Source organism: Pseudonaja textilis, chromosome 1 (genome assembly GCF_049901715.1).
Source record: "Pseudonaja textilis isolate UNSWEBS1 chromosome 1, rPseTex1.2, whole genome shotgun sequence".
Classification (NCBI taxonomy): domain Eukaryota; kingdom Metazoa; phylum Chordata; class Lepidosauria; order Squamata; family Elapidae; genus Pseudonaja; species Pseudonaja textilis.
In genome coordinates, this window is record NC_141990.1 from 7,020,318 (window position 1) to 7,038,015 (window position 17,698).

Here is a 17,698-nt window from a genome sequence, read left to right on the forward strand (position 1 = left end):
ATTATTATTATTATTATTATTATTATTATTATTATTATTATTATTATTATTATTATTATTATTATTATTATTATTATTATTATTATTATTATTATTACCCTGTTTCTCCAACAATACGGCCTCCCCCAATAGGAAGTCCCAGCATGTTTTATAGGCATGAAATGAAATTAAGCCCCTCCCCTCAAATTAAGGCCTATATTAAAACATGCAAAATGGGGGGGGGGGATGGTTGGGGGGCTTGCTGTTAGGAAGTACTTTTGTTGCACACCCAGATATAGTGCTGCCTGCATTGACCCCGATACGAAGTGCCCCACCAACGCCGAGGTCAACATCCAAGCCGTCGCCACCCGCCCGAAGATGCGGGGGGGAGGGGCGGGGGAGAATTAAGTCACCCCCGAAAAGACGGCCCAGCCATTTTTTCGGGGCTCAAAAAAAAAAAAAAAAAAGACCCGGCCTTATTATATGAGAAACACGGTATATTATTATTATGATGATGATGATGATGATGATGATGATGATGATGATGATGATGCATCTATTTACATTTATTGGCCGGTCATTTTAACAGTTCCACCACAAGACAGATCCAAAGTTTTAGTCAGTTGAAGGCAATTCAACCAGAGGTGGATATTCAGCAGGTTCTGACCAGTTCTGGAGAACCGGTAGCGGACATTTTGAGTAGTTCGGAGAACCGGCCAATCCCGCCTCTGACTGGCCCCGCCCCCATCTCTTCTCTGCCTCCCACTGAGTCCCAGCTGATTGGCTGGGTCTCCTTTGGTTGCCCTGCACAGGAGAACGGAGCTGGAAAGCAGGTTAGTGGGGTGCGGAGGGAATGGGGATTGTGCAGGAACCTTCCGCCAGGAGTGGGGAGGGAGTGGAGATTTACAGGATTCTTCCCCTGCCATGCCCACCAAGCCACGCTCACAGAACAGGTAGTAAAAAAAATGTGAATCCCGCCACTGAATTCAACTGTTGAAAAGTACAAAGAACTGTTGCAGGATTTGGGTTTGGCCAGTCTAGGAAAAAAAAGGGCTAGCGGGGACATGACGGCAGTATTCTAGTATTTGAGGGGTTGCCACAAAGAGGAGGGGGTCAATTTGTTCTCCAAAGCACCAGGAAAAAAAAAAGACAAGATACAATGGATGGAAACAAATCGAGGAGAGAAGCAACCTGGAATTAAGGAGAAGCTTCCTAACAGTGAGGACAATTCACCAGTGGAACAGCTTGCCACCAGAAGTTGTAGGTGCTTCATCACTGGAGATTTTTTAAGAAAAGACTGGATAGTCACTTGTCTGAAATGGTATAGGGTCTCCTGCTTGAGCAGGGGGATGGACTAGAAGACCTCCAAGGTCCCTTCCAGCTCTATTCTGATTCAATTAAAAAAAGCGGACTTCAACTCCCAGAATCCCTCAGCCCTCAGCCACTTCAACTCCCAGAATCCCTCAGCCCTCAGCCACTTCAACTCCCACAATCCCTCAGCCAACTGCCCGAATTCTGGGAGTTGAAGTCCACATATCTTAAAATTGACGAGGAAGAGAAAATATTGGTCTAAGCCAAGAGAGTCACTGACCAAAAGTCTCCCAGGAGCTTCTATGGCTAAAGGGGGGAATAGAACCAGGATCTCCCTCTTTAGTCCAGCTCTTTCCCAGCCCCCCGCACTGCCTCTGTGGCCGAGAGGGAGGGATTGGCCCGGGGTCCCTCAGAGAGCTTCTGCGGCTAAGATAGGACGTGTGTCTGGATCTCCTCGTTCCTCGGCCATCTTTTTCACAGGAAAAAGGGGCTGAAACAGGCCAACTGGCCTAACATTCCTTGGGAAGCCTTTGGGGCTTAGGGGAGACTAGAAACTGAAATTACTCCAAGTGCATGTAGCATTTCTTCCCTACTCTCCTACGACTGGTGGATGGTCACCAGCCCCAAATCCCCAGATTGAGGTCAATGGTCCAAAGTGACCCGACTGAGGTCAACAGCCCCAAAGTTACCAGGTTGAGGTCAATGGTCCAAAGTTACCAGGTTTAAGTCAAGGTCCAAAGTTGCCCAGTGAATGGTCACCAGCCCCAAATCCCCAGACTGAGGTCAATGGTCCAAAGTGACCCGACTGAGGTCAACAGCCCCAAAGTTACCAGGTTGAAGTCAATGGTCCAAAGTTGCCCAGTGAATGGTCACCAGCCCCAAATCCCCAGACTGAGGTCAATGGTCCAAAGTGACCCGACTGAGGTCAACAGCCCCAAAGTTACCAGGTTGAAGTCAATGGTCCAAAGTTGCCCAGTGAATGGTCACCAGCCCCAAATCCCCAGACTCAGGTCAAAAGCCCAAAGTTACCAGGTTGAGGTCAGTGGTCCAAAGTGACTAAACTGAGGTCATTAGCCCCAAAGCTACCAGGTTGAGGTCAATGGTCCAAAGTTACCAGGTTTAAGTCAATGGTCCAAAGTTGCCCAGTGAATGGTCACCAGCCCCTAATCCCCAGACTGAGGTCAATGGTCCAAAGTGACCAGACTGAGGTCATTAGCCCCAAAGTTACCAGGTTGAGGTCAGTGGTCCAAAGTTACCAGGTTGAAGTCAATGGTCCAAAGTTGCCCAGTGAATGGTCACCAGCCCCAAATCCCCAGACTCAGGTCAATCGCCCGAAGTCCTCCAGGTAAAGACTCTCATATGAAACAATGTTAAAGCTGCCATAATAATGCTGGTGTGTCAGGGTATGCCGGGAACTTCTGCCATCACACTGTTTGTGCATTCCTTACCTGTGCACCTTGAGCATGTTCTAACATCTCCTCAAATTCCTGGTATTCCTCGTCGTCCGGCTCAGTTCCAGACAATCGGGCTGCCCTGGCCATGAAGTATGGAGGCAGCTCCCCAATGGCTGTTCCAGCACCCTGGAGGAAAAAGTGCAGGAGGAGACAGGTGGGTGTCAAAGAAAATCCTTATTTTTCTTTTCTTAATACAGGTAGTCCTTGATCCATGACCACAACTGAGCCCAAAATGTCTGCTGTTAAGTGAGACATAGATTAAGTGAGTTTATGACCTTTCTTACTTCAGTTGTACTAAGGCACTGAAAAGGTGACTTACAACCAACCAGTCCTCCCACTTACAACCACTAAGGGATTCCCAAGAACATGTGATCAAAATTTGGGCAGTTGGCAACAGGGTGTTTTTACAAACATGGCAGCATCCCAGGGTCTTGTGATTGAGATTTGCAGCTGGCTTCTGACATGCTAAGAACAGTTGCAAGAATTGGGTATGTCTAGTTTCATGAAAAGAAGGACTGAGGGTGACATGATAGCAGTCTTCCAATATCTGAGCGGCTGCCCAAAAGAAGAAGGGGTCAACCTATTCTCCAAAGCATCTGAAGGTAGGACAAGAAGCAATGGGTGGAAACTCATCAAGGAGAGAAGCAACCTAGAACTAAGGAGGAATTTTCTGACAGTGAGAACAATTCATCAGTGGAACAACTTGCCTCCAGAAGCTGTGAATGCTCCAACATTAGAAGTTTTAAGAAGAGACTGGATAACCACTTATCTGAAACAGTATAGAGTTTCCTGCCTAAGCAGGGGGTTGGACTAGAAGACCTCCAAGGTCCCTTCCAACTATTCTATTCTATTCTATTCTATTCTATTCTATTCTATTCTATTCTATTCTATTCTATTCTATTCTATTCCATTCCATTCCATTCCATTCCATCTATACTCTACTCTACTCTACTCTACTCTACTCTACTCTACTCTACTCATCTCTATCTCTATCTCTATCTCTATCTCTATCTCTACTCTAGACAGGACACAGCAACTGTCATGAATACGAGCCAGTTGCCAAACACCTGAATTTTGATCACATAACCATGGGGATGCTGTCAACGGTCGTTAAGTGCAAAAAATGGCTGTGAGTCACTTTTTTCAGTGCCGTTCTGATTTCTAATAGTCACTAAAATGAACAGTTGTAAATTGAGGTCTACCTGTAACGCAGTAAGCATGATGCAGTACAGTTTGGCTAATACGTTCAGAGTTACTTCGCCACCATGGGAAGGATAACTAGATTAATTACCAGGAAAGAAACAAAATCCGGTTACAGGAGAGAAGTTTCAGTACCGGCACTACTTATTTCTGCTACCGAAATCAGTAAGTGTTGGATTCTGCAAATAAAAACCAGTTTATTTTTAGCATCCTGAAGAGGGTATAATTAGGTTGAAACTGAAGTCGTTCAAACCTTTCAATAAAACCGGTCGTGTTTATCATCTTGGCATCTTGCCTTAATTTTTTTCCCCCTCCTGTGCAAAGTGCAAGTGACCAACCGTACCATGACCTCATCGGAAGTTGACTACAAGCCCGTGAAAGTCAATTAGGCGATTACATCATTTAAGCGAATTCCCATCTCAGGAGTTCAGCCGGAGATGTGGAATTCCGATATCCCTGCGGTTCAATCGGTCGCTGCCCGCCATTTCGTAGACGCAACGCAGGTCTTTGGCAAAAGCCATCACCCATATCAATTGTGTCTAACTCAGTGTCTCTCCATCTTAGCAGCTGAAAGATGTGTGGACTTCAACACCCAGAATTCCCCAGCCAGCCAAGCTGGCTGGGGAATTCTGGGAGTTGAAGTCCACACATCTTTCAGTTGCTATACCACTGCCAAACTATACAGGTAATCCTCGACATATAACCATTCATCGAGTGACCATTCAAAGTTACAACGGCACTGAAAAAAGTGACTTATGACTGTTTTTCCGAGCTGCAACCGTTGCAGCATTCTCTCATGATCATGTGATCCAAATTCAGATGCCTGGCAACTGGTTTCGTATTTATGATGGCTGCCAGGTCCCCCGGGTCATGTGATCCCCCTTTGGTGACCTTCCGACAAGCGAAATCAAGGGGGAAGCCAGTGTTGTGGTTTGCTGGGAGCCTGTGCAGATGGCAGCGGAATCAGACAATGCGGAAGAACGGGGACCAGTCTGGGAGTCTGGAGAGGACTCGAACGATGGTCCTGAGTCCAATACAGAGATGGGGCCAGGACCATCTGGGAGTGGGGTGCTGCTGCCTCCGGAGCCTTTGGAGTCTGGCAGCAGCGAGGCAGAGGACCGAGGGGAGCCTGTTCCCAGTGTGCGTGTGTACAGAGCTGCTAGAAGGTGAGAGCAGTTGAAAGAAAAGGGATGACTTGGGAGTAAGGCTGGGAGGTGATTGCCCCTCCCATAAGGTATAAAGGACAGGCCAAGATGATGAAACCTTTGCAGGAAGCAAAGTGGTTTGTTCGGTTCAGATTCATTCTTGAAGCTCTTTGTACTTTAGTTGGTTTTCTTTCTAGTTCATTTGACACTTCTGTTATTGGCAGCACTTCACAGCAAAGAAAGGTGGGTGCTTTTCTTGAGGGACTATTTAAGAGTCATTTCCGGCTGGGAATGAAAATAATTCCCAGCTTTGCAATAAAACAAGACTTGTTTTAAAAATAAGCGTGTAATTAGTCTCGGAAGCCTTGGTCAGAACAGTCAGATTCACTTAACAACCGGGTTGATCACTTATCCACTGGGGCAATTCACTTAACAAACGGGGCAAGGAAGATTGTAAAAATGCGGCAAAGCTCACTTAAAAAAAACCTTACTTAACAACAGAAAATTTGGGCTCAACTGTGGTCGTAAGACGAGGAGTACCTTTTGTGGAGGCAGTTTTCTGAAATGCACTAAAGGTTTGTGCTTTTTTTGGTCTGTTCTGACAAGACAGATAATAATTGATAATAATAAAACAACAATAAAAATAATTGGAATAATTTTGTTACTACGGATACTACCATTGTAGTGTTCTTAGAGGAACAATTTAGAGTTGGCCTAGAAGCCAGAAGACCACAGAAACCAGGACACAGGGAGTTCTAGTCCTGCCTTAGGTATGAAAGCTGGCTGGGGTGACCAGGAGACGGTGATTTCTAGTCACACTTTAGACATAAAAGCCAGTTAGGTGATTTTAGGTCAATTACCAGGGGACGGTGAGTTCTAATCTTGTCTTAGGCATGAAAGTCGGCTGGGTGACCTGGGCCAGTCACTTCCTCTCAACCCAACCCAGCTCACAAAGTTTCCCTTCTGGAAAAAATTAGGAGGAAGATTGTATATGTTTGTTACCTTGAGTTACTTATAAAGTAATAAAGGTGGAATAAAAAAAATATGAAATCAATAAATTCTGCTTCTAATGTAGCTCGAAGGTTGAGTAAGTTTTAAGATCAGGAATCAGATCTCGGCAACAAGACGAGACCTCGGTCTGCAGTTCTGACTTCTAATTTAAAGGCATAATACCGCAATAATGTCAGGACGTGTCGAAAGGGCTATCACGCAGCACCCTTAACTGGCGTTCCTTTGGAGCACATCTGGAATACTGCAACCAGCATTGGTTACCTTACAAAAAAAGGATGTTGAGACTTTGGGGAAAGTGCAAGAAGAGCAATTAAGATGATTAAAAGGCCTGGAGGCTAAAACATAGGAAGAATGGCTGCAGGAATTGGGTTTGGCCAGTCTAGAGAAAGGAAGGACTAGCGGGGACATGATAGTATTCCAACATTTGAGAGGCTGTCACAAAGAAATTGGGGTCAATTTAGTTTCCAAAGCACCAGAAGGAGACCGGAGAGCAGAAGAAATTGCCCTTCCTGCTCCAAACATTTGGATTCCAGACAAGGCCAGCACCAAAGCCTCTCTGAATCAGATGGCTGAGATGAGGAACAACAGGAAATTATCCCCAGCCAGGCTGCAACTTCGCTTCGGCCAGGTGGGAGAAACGAATTCTTTTTAAAATTATTATTTTTTTGCCTCGGGACCCAAACCAGCCTGGGTCACCCTTGGCAGTCAACCCACAACTCGGAGCGGGAAGGACTGTGACACAGAGGCAGAAATCAGCACTGGCCACCTGGCTAATCAAAGGTTAACGGAACAGGAAGCTTGGCCTGGATTCAAGCAGTGCATTTAAATCGCAGGAAAGGTGTAACAAACAACCGGGCAGCTGTCCGGAGGAGGGACGCACCTCGGCCACCACCGGCAGGTGTCTTCCTTCCAGCTGACCCATTCTTTAAAGGTGCCCCTTTTTTCAAGCTGCTCTTTAGCGGTTGAGTTTTCCTTTGTTTTCTTGGCAGCTGCCCGGGGTGGGGAGCATTGTGGCTCCTTTGTGTTTGCTTGCAAAGGGCTATTTTGATATATATGCACTCGCCTCTCTCTGCGCTGTTCGAAAATACTTGCCACCGCAAACATCCTGGTGGTTTTTTCTTCTCGTTATCTGCATTGGGTGGTGGTGGGTGGTGGTGGTGGTGATGATACGGAGAGTCCCCGGGTCTAAAAGATGGAAATTCCTATCTGAATGAGAAAGCCGACTCAACAAGGAGGAGCGGAGCTGAGACCTCTGGCTCAAGAGTTTGAAAGGGGATGTAGGAAGTTATCACCCACCCCTCTCCTAGAGAAATGAAATATCCTAGGAAATTTTAAAAAGGCAGAATATTTCCCCCCAAAAGGGAAGAAACTCAGAAGCAGAAACTCACCTCAGAAGCAGAAACTTAGCCCCCCCACCTTTGCTAATGGGCCATTACTCTGGCCTAGGCCAGCCTATTTTACATAACAAAGTTCTACTGCAGGTAGAGTTATAGGAATTGCACAAAGCCCTTTCATTACGTCATCATCATCCAGCAAAGCTCAACCAAACCTGGGACTCAGGACAGCCTGCAGAGTTGCGTGGCCCCATGGGAGTCTGACAACCAATCAGAATACAAGCTCAAATTCAAATCCCAACGTAGGGTATAAAACCCACTCAGCATATTGGCCCTTTCTTCTTTTCCTTCATCTTGAAGCATGTGATCATTCTTTTCACGTTGGAGCTCCAAGCCCTGGGGTCCTGTCCACCATTAAACCATGTTTCCAGTGTCTTTTTCCCCACTTGGAACTGAACCCAGAAAGATAATTTCTTCCAACAGGGAGGTGGGGAGAGATACAGATTTCTGGAGCATGAGAACCATCTCTCTTGTCCCAAAGGTGCTTTTCAAAAGACAATTGGACTTTCTTGGTTTTATTTCCTCCCCTTGCAAACCTTTCACTTCTCATCCAAGACCAGAGGGGACATGATAGCAGTGTTCCAATATTTTAGGAGTTGTGTGCTTTCGAATTACTAGGTTGGCAGGAGCTGAGGTGAGGATGGGAGCTCACCCCATCGAGTGCTGGTTGGGTCTCAAACCTGGGCTGCCGGCCCAGATCTTAACCTTCTTAACTGCTCCTACTTGAGCAGGGGTTGAACTAGAAGAAAACTAAAAAACGGATGTTGAGAGTCTAGAAAGAGTGCAGAGAAGAGCAACCAGGATGATTTGGGGACTGGAGACTAAAACATATGAAGAACGGTTACAGGAACTGGGCTTGGCTAGTCTAGGGAAGAGAAGGACCAGGGGAGACAGGATAGCAGTCTTCCAATATTTGAGGGGCTGCCACAGAGAGGAGGACGGGGTCAAGCTATTTTCCAAAGCACCTGAAGGCCAGAGAAGGAATAATGGATGGAAACTGATCAAAGAAACAGATTTAACCTGGAAATAGGAGGAATTTTCTGACAGTGAGAACAATCAACCCATGGAACAGAAGTTGCCTTTGGAAGTTATGGGAGCTTCATCACTGAAAGTTTTCAAGGAGACTGGACTGCCATCTGTCAGAAATGGTGTAGGCAGGGTCTCCTGTTTGGACAGGGGGTTGGACTAGATGTCCTACAAGGTCCCTTCCAACTCTGTTAAAACTTCTTGGATGAAAAGTGAAATGTTTTTACAGAAAAATGAAACACCCAAGAAAGTCCAGTTGCCTTTTGAAAAGCACCTTTGGGACAACCACAACCTGGATGATTGAGTGTCTCCATAGATATCTCCTTAGGCTGTTCCTACCAGGCAGAAAGAATGGCCAACGTGTTCTGATGCCATCACACAGCAGGGGGGGTACTTACTTTGCCCAGTGAAGCCTCTCCTTTCTCCAAAAAGAGAAACCAACTGGTTTCGATAGGAGGCGGTATATATAAAGGATGACTGGGGTACCCTTATGCTTCTGTGGGGTCCTTGGTGTTCCCTGAGTATGGTGGTTTTCTTGCAGATAGTTCATTGCCCCACTAGGTAACATAACCGGTTCTGTGTCTGCTGCTGTTTGGCCCACCTGCCCCCGCCCGGGCTCTTACCTGACCTTTATTTCCTGGTTTTTCAACCTCAGCTGCTTTGCGCGGCACAGCTGAGGTCGAAAAAGCAGTAAAAGAGGCGTTTTTCAAACGCTGAGCACCTGAGCGCAGCACTTATCAGCTGTCCAGGCGGCACAGCTTTTGTTGTATTACGTGAACCCCACAAAACCTTATCACCGAACCGGTAATAACACCGGTTGAATCCCACCCCTGCGCAATATCCTTATCAAGGAATTACCAAGGAAAAAAACACTTTCCAAGCAACACTAATGGGGTTAAGATTAAGGCTCATTCTAGTCAGAGAACATCAGCTGAGCTGTGGGCTGGATTGTCCTGCCTATGAGGCAGAAGAGTTCTTCTAATTTTCAAAGCAGCCAAATGCTCCCCGGATAGGATGGACTCCAACTTCCATTATCCCTGGCAAAGCCATTTGCAAAATCCCAGGTTCTATTAAGGAAGGTGGCTGGGGCCTTGAGAAGGAAGAGGGAGAGAGAAAATGGTTGCACAGTCCCGAGAAAGGGGAAAAAAGACGAGGAAGAAACTCAGACTAGTCCTGACTTGACCCTGTGGTCCTTCCAAAGGGGCACTGAATCTTTGAGAAGACTTTTAAGATTCAGAATAACAGAGTTGGAAGGGACCTTGGAGGTCTTCTAGTCCAACCCTCCGCTCAGGCAGGAAACCTTCTACCATTTCAGACGAATGGCCGGCCAATCACTTCTTAGAAACGTCCATGAGAAAGATTCCATTAACAGCTCAATAGTGGTAACTGTGAGAGGGATCTTGGAGTCCTAGCAGACAATCCCTTGAATAGGAGCCAGGCGCGTGCTGCAGCTGCCAAAAAAAGCCAACGCGGTTCTAGGCTGCATTAACAGAGGGATAGAATCAGGATCACGGGAAGTGTTAATACCGCTTTATAAGGCCTCGGTAAGGCCATACTTGGAATAATGGATCCAGTTTTGGTCACCACGATGTAAAAAAGATGTTGAGACTCTAGAAAGGGTGCAGAGAAGAGCAACAAAGAGGATTTGGGAACTGGAGGCTGAAACATATGAAGAGTGATTCTGGAACTGGATAATGTGTAGTTGGATGAAGAGAAGGATTAGGGGTGACATGATAGAAGTCTTCCAATATCTGAGGGGCTGCCCCAAAGAAGAGGGAGTCAAGCTATTCTCCAAAGCACCTGAAGGCAGGACAAGAAGCAACGGATGGAAACTAATGAAGGAGAGAAGCAACTTAGAACTAAGGAGGAATTTCCTGACAGTGAGAACAATTCATCAGTGGAACCACTTGCCTTCAGAAGTTAGTGAATTCTTCAACCCTAAAAGTTTTTCAGAAGAGTTTGGACAGCCATTTGTCTGAAATGGTATAGGGTTTCCTGCCTAAGCAGGGGGTTGGACTAGAAGACCTCTAAGGACCCTTCCAACTATATTTTTTTTTAAAAAAAAACCCAGACCTGCCCACAAGAAAGTCATATTTTTGGAATCCCTGTGGGGTCTTGCTCCTTGGCCTGGTCTACCTCGATGGGTGGAGAAGATGGGGAAGGTAATTCTACGCAGGTGCCCATGTAAGAGAAGTGGAGGGAAATGAAATAATCCTGAACTGTCGAGAAGCAAAGCACCACCTGCTCCGAAAGCAGCAGCATCACCCATCCAAGCGTATCTTCATAAATTGGCCACACGGCCCACAAGGCAAGTGCAGATGCACCGCAGAATAGTCCCCTTAGGAGGAAGTGGCATTGAGTGACTCAAAGCAAGCCAGCCAGGCTGCACGGTGTAGGGGAGGGGGGGCAAGTGGAGGGGAAAGGGAGGTATTGGCGTAAAATCAGACCATTTGCTACTCTTAATATGGGTTTGAAAGAAAAAAAAAAGATTCAGATGGTAAACAGGTTGAATGAAAATTGAAACCGAGGCGATCCTGCCCACATCAGAAGCAGGTGCAAGCTTCGGTTACATACTTGGGTGCTGTGACAATTCGGTTCCCCTACACACACACACACATACACACACACTCACACACAAACACTAACTTGTGGTCCAGTCCTAAGAGAGTGTTTTTACAACCAGCGCAATCAGAAATAAATGTATTTTTTAAAAAAATACTTTAAAAAGCACAGGAAAAAGAGTCAGTAACTTTGAGGCCTCAGGGCCTTTGCAGAAAGAATCACATTTGGGAGGGGGGCTTAATAAAAGCAAAACAACGATGCATCTCAATGGGATAAGTCACATCTCAATGGAATACTTTTCATTTGTTTGTCCGTATCCTTTATTATTTCTGCAAACAACTCAATGCGGTGAACATAGGCAAAACAACTATTTCTTCCCTATTTTCCCCACAACAACCACCCTGTGAGGTGGGTTGGGCTGAGAGAGAAGGAGTGGTCCAAAGACAACCAATTGGCTTTCATAGCTAAGGCGGGACTAGAGCTCACCGTTTCCCAGTGATTGGCTTAAAGTCACCCAGCTGGATTTCATGCCCAAGACAGAACTAGAATTCCCTGTCTCCTGGTGATTGGCCCAAAGTCACCTAAGCCAGATTTCATGCCTAAAGGTGGGACTAGAACTCATTGTCTCCTGGTGATTGGCCAGGAGACAACGGCTGGATTTCATGCCTAAGACAGAACTAGAATTCCCTGTCTCCTGGTGATTGGCCCAATGTCACCTAAGCCAGATTTCATGCCTAAGACAGAACTAGAATTCCCTGTCTCCTAGTGATTGGCTTAAAGTCACCCAGATTTCATGCCTAAAGTGGGACTAGAACTCACTGTCTCCCGGTGATTGGCCTAAAATCACGCAGCCGCCTTTCATGGCTCAGGTAAGACTAGAACTCATGGTCTCCTGCTTTCTAGCCTGGTGCTCTTATCACTAGGACTAAGCTGAGAGTCATTATGTCCCCACAAATTGATCTAAATCCTACCCCTCTTGAATTCCATTGCAGTTATGATGACTGACCTCCAAATAATGTGACTGAACTTCAGCTGCTTACCAAACGGGCTGCGTTTACGGCCATTTGCAAATCCCGGCCCTCTCAAGTCACATAACTGTGTTTTACGAGGGTTTTTGCTGAAAATTGGCGTATCGTTCCATTTTTCAACCAAACTGCCCCTATGGCAAACCCCTGGCTAGCATAATACCTGGTACAAAAAAAGGTCCCAAAAGAATCCATTTTATGGCTGTCATGACTTATGATGATGATGGGCAGGCTCCATTATGGGTTGTAAGTCGAGGACTAGCCAGGTAAAAATCTGATGGATTCTCTACAGCAGGGGTCTCCAACCTTGGCCCCTTTAAAGGCTTGTGGACTTCAACTCCCAGAATTCCTCAGCCAGCAAAGCAAATTCTGGGAGTTGAAGTCCACAAGCCTTAAAGGGGCCAAGGTTGGAGACCCCGGCTGTACAGAGTGTACAAAAGGAACACATCCACGCAGTGAGATGAAGGCAGACAAACTTAATAGGCAGTCCCCGACTTACAACAGTCCGTTTAGTGATGTTCAATGTTATAATGGCACTGAAAAGGTGACTTATAACAGTTTTTCACACTTAAGACCATTGCAGTATCCCCATAGTCACATGATGGAAATTCAGATGCTTCGCAGCTGACTCATATTTATGACGGATGCAATGACCTAGGGTTATATGACGTCAATGGGGAAGCCAGATTCACTTAACAAGCGCGTTGCTAATGTAGCAGCTCCAGTGATTCACTTAACAACCGTGGCACGGAAGGTCGTAAAACAGGGCAAAACTCATTTAGCAAGCATTTCATTTAGCAACAGAAATGTTGAGCTCATTTGGGGATGTAAGTTGAGGATTTCACGAAATTCCACTTTAAAGTTCACGTAATGAAAGTCTCGCTTAGCAATATAAATTTTGGGCTCCACTGAGGTCTTTTTTTTAATTTTTTAAATATTTAATTAAACAAAACAATTAAAAACGTTGAACATGTTTTGACATAACTTTTGGTCAATATCGCATATGTATGTATGTATGTATGTATGTATGTATGACATTCAGCTCTGTCCGGGTATTTTCTCGCGGGTACTTACATGTATGGTATTCAGCTTTGTTCAGGTATTTTCCCACGTGATTATAGTTGTGCTTTTAAAGTTATAGCAACGTTTCGGCAGAATCTCATCTGCCATCATCAGGCTTCTGTATTGTGTTCGTCTGTGAGTCAGACTTTTTGTTTTTGTCAAACTCCAAGACCAAAAAAACCCACAGACCAAGTCTCCCAACTAATCAGGATGAAGAAAAAACCATTCTGGCACAGCGTAGGCTAGCACCAAATTTAAAACAGAAACGGCTGTGAAAGTCTGACTCACAGATGAACACAACACAGAAGCCTGATGATGGCAGATGAGATTCTTCTGAAATGTTGCTACAACTTTAAAAGCACAACTATAATGACATGGGGAAATACCCGAACAAAGCTGAATACCATATATGTAAGTGCCCGCGAAAACTTAAGAAAACACACACATACACACATATAATCTTCCTATAAACAATTATTCAAATATATACATATTTGTTCGTTCATTTATTACATTGCCAACATCATTTGTCTTCTTTTTATCTCATCCAATCATTTACCCTTTCAGCAACTCCTTTCCCAACTTAAGACTTTCCTCTCTGCTCCCACCAGTGATAGAATTTATCCCAAATTGCGTAATATGCCGATTCATTTTTGTTTTTCATTTCTAGAGTTAGCTTGTCCATTGCAGCGCATATCAAGATTTTATTTATTACCTCTTCTTCACTTGGTATGTCTGTCTCTTTCCAGTTCTGGGCAAATGCTATCCTTGCTGCAGTAATAATGTGTATAAACCAAATAAAGCTCACCCTTCTTATATTTTTTTGACATAATTCCTAAAAGAAAATATTCTGGTAGGTGATCTACTTTAAAACTTGGGTTTTTCTTCAGATCGTATAAATCTTTCATCTTTTCCATTGAGGTCTTAAGTCGAGGAGTATTTGCAAATAAAAATAAGAAAAGGAAACCCCTGCAATCTTCCTTGATTTAATCCAGCTTCCTTCAGGCTGATTGGGGATTCTGGAAAAAAAAATGCTTTCCAGCACATTTGGGAATGCTAACTTGTGAAGAAAAAAAAGATTATTTTTTTGATTAAGCGAATGCCTTGTCACGCCGTGGCTGGCTCTGCAGAATTGATGGAGGAATTCTGCGGGAGAAGAGGAAGCTGCCCCTTCTTAGCAACGATTATTTTCAGGGAAGACAAAAGAAATGAATATAAATGGGTGGAAATCTGACAGCTTGCTGGAAGAAAGAAGCTGGAAAAGCGAGCCAGAAAAACAACTTGCTTCTTCCTGGCTAAGCAATTAATTTGCAGCAGCTTCTTGGGTTTTGATGATGTCATTTGCAAAAAAATAAAATAAAATAAGGGAAAACAAATGTGTTTTCCACTGTAAAAAAAACATAATAATGGAAGTCTTTGTTTTGGCTCCGCGTTGCTAACAGAAGGGAAAAAATAAAAAAAAAAGGTTTTGCACTAGAAATGAACTTTCCCTGAATTCGTCCAGTCACATGCCGTGAGGTTGCAAAACAGAACGCGTGCAGAACACATGATGCCATGTGAAACAGATGCCCTGCTAGAGCATTTATCAAAAGAGTTGATAGCTGGAGCTAATTTTGGAGGCCCTTTGCACTCTTATAACCTGACCGTTCGTCATCACCTGTACTCAGGTGCTCCAAAGTGAACAAAGGGATTTGAGACTGCAAGGACTGGTTGTATTTCTGCGCTGACTGTAATAAACGGAATAAACCAGCCGTCCCCTGTCCCCCCACTACAAACAAGTGAAAAGTTGGTTGTGGAGGTGCAAAGGAAGGAAGCCTGTTCAGAACATGCCATGAGCGTATGTACCCAGTCCCACCCGTTGGCATTTAGGAGTGATACAAACTTCCTATCTGAGTGGAAGAAAGCACAAGAGATTGTTCCTCACTTAGCGACTGTTCAAAGTTACAGTGGATCTCCCCAGTCCTACTTAAGACTCGGTTCTGGTGTTTGGATGGCCACCTACCTACCTTGGGAAGGTCACATGAGAGCATTGTGGGCACAGCAACTGACTCGCATCTATCTATCTATCTATCTATCTATCTATCTATCTATCTATCTATCTATCTATCTATCTACCCATCCATCCATCCATCCATCCATCCATCTCTATTTCTATCTCTATCCCTCCCTCCCTATCTACCTACCTACCCATCCATCCAACTCTATTTCTATCTCATCTCTATCACTTCGCCCATATTTACCTACTTACCTACCCAACCATTCATCCAACTCTATTTCTATCTCATTTCTATCACTCCGCCCATATCCATCTACTTACCCATCCATCCATCCATCCATCCATCCATCCAACTCTATTTCACCTCATCTCTATCTCTATTTCCCTCCCTCCCTATCTACCCATCCAAATTCTATTTCTATCTCATCTCTATCACTCCGCCCATATCTACCTACTTACCTACCCAACCATCCATCCAACTCTATTTCTACCTCATCTCTACATCTATCTCCCTCCCTCCCTCCCTCACCAACCAACCAACCAACGATCCATCCATTCAACTCTATTTCCATCTCATTTCTATCACTCCCTCCATATCTATCTACTTACGCATCCATCCAACTCTATTTCACTCATCTCTATCTCTATTTCCCTCCCTCCCTATCTACCTACCCATCTATCCATCCATCCAATTCTATTTCTATCTCATCTCTATCACTCCACCCATATCTACCTACTTACCCATCCATCCATCCAACTCTATTTCACCTCATCTCACTCCCTCATCTATGTATCTACTCATCCATCCATCCATCCACCCATCCATCCATCATCCATCCATCCTCCCTCCCTCCCTATCTCTATATCTATCCATCCATCCAATTATCCATCCATCATCTCCATCCATCTATCCAACTCTATTTCTATCTATATCCATCCATATCTATCTATCTATCTATCTATCTATCTATCTATCTATCTATCTATCTATCCATCCATCCATATCGCCATCTCTCTTTATCTTTACAGGTAGTCCTCGACTTACAGCCATAATCGAATCCAAAATTTATCTTGCTAAGTGAGACATTTAAGTGATTTTTGCCCCATTTTAGACCTCTCTTGCAGCAGTTGTTAAGTGAATCACTGCAATTGTTCAATCAGTAACACGGTTGTTAAGCGAATCTTGCTTCCCCATTGACTTTGCTGGTCAGAAGTTGCAAACGGTATTGCAAAATGACGCCGGGGCACTGCAACCGCCAGAAATACGAGCCCGTTGCCAAGCATCTGAATTTTGATCCCGTGGCCGTGGGGATGCTGCAATGGTCGTAAGTGTGAAGAATCGTCCTATGTAACTTTTCCCAGTATCTTCGTAACTTTGGTCACTAAACGAACTGTTGTAAATCGAGGAGTGCCTGTACTGGCAGTTGATTTATTTATGAAATTTTTAAAGCCTCCCAAACACAGTCAGTTTCCTTAAAAAGATCTCAAGAAAAAAAAAGGATGAGGTCAACTGTCTTTCTGAAGAAAAAGGAGCTTCAGAATCAATCTGTGACTCATTTAGTTATCTGTTGTCAATTTAATAAAAAAAAATTCTGAGGAAGTTGTTTTCTAAAAGTGCTTGCCCTCATCTTTTTTCCAGACATTAAACAGAGTCCCAGCTGCAGCTTCTGAGTCACAATGACAACTTCCAACTCACTTTTTCAGCAGAAATATAAATATATTCAGAAATACACACAGACACACACACACACACACACACACACAGTGTGTGTGTTATATGTGTACATGTGTGTATGTATCCTGTTTCCCCCCCAAATACGACCTACCCTGAAAGTAAGTCCTAGCTTGGTTTTTACATGTGCGCCCAAAATAAGCCCTACCCCCAAAATAAGCCCTAATTAAGATCCTGGCCACTGCATAGTGCACGGGTAAAAAGTAAGCTAGGATGGGGATGTGGGGGGTGGAGCTGTCCTACTACTTACCTTTGGACAGTTTTAGCCAGGACTCGCACACCCTGACACCTGCCTTGCCGGCCCATTTCTTCTGCAGCTGGCAAGGCTTTCCTGAAGGCCTCTGTAGCTGATGACAAAGCTCCGGATCGATCCAGAGCTCTGTTATCGGCTGCAGGAAAGCCTTGCCGGCTGCAGAAGAAGTCCCTGAAGGCCTCTGACAGTGAAAAGGAGGCTGGGGACAACACATGCAAGTGAGGTTGGTCAGTGGATGACGTCCCCCCAAAATAAGACCTAGTGCCTTTTTTTGGTGGCAAAAGAAAAATATAAGACAGGGTCTTATTTTGAGGGAAGCACGGTATGTATATGGACATGTATATATGGAGGGGGTTGGAGAGAATGTTGTCAAAGTAATATTTGACAGTTCAGCACCATTTCCTGAGGATGAGCAGCCTAAGCTGGGCGCAATAGGGGAGGAAGCAATAGGAGTTAAGCCCGCATCGATTGACATGTCTGAGGTAAAAACGATAAGAGCTAATCACAGGTTGGAGGCGGGTGGGCGGGCCTGTTACGCGCACAATGGC

The 17,698-nt window shown here is 44.8% G+C and overlaps 1 protein-coding gene across 5 annotated transcripts in view; it reads right to left on the reverse strand.

Moving 5' to 3' along the window:
- Positions 1 to 17,698, reverse strand: part of VMP1 (vacuole membrane protein 1) — a 143,561-nt gene that overhangs the window by 63,502 nt on the left and 62,361 nt on the right. For all 5 annotated transcript variants that reach the window (XM_087925147.1, XM_087925151.1, XM_026710161.2 and 2 more), the window contains one exon: positions 2,739 to 2,870. In XM_087925147.1, the coding sequence (XP_087781273.1) occupies positions 2,739 to 2,870 (132 nt within the window). The remainder of the gene's footprint in view (positions 1 to 2,738; positions 2,871 to 17,698) is intronic.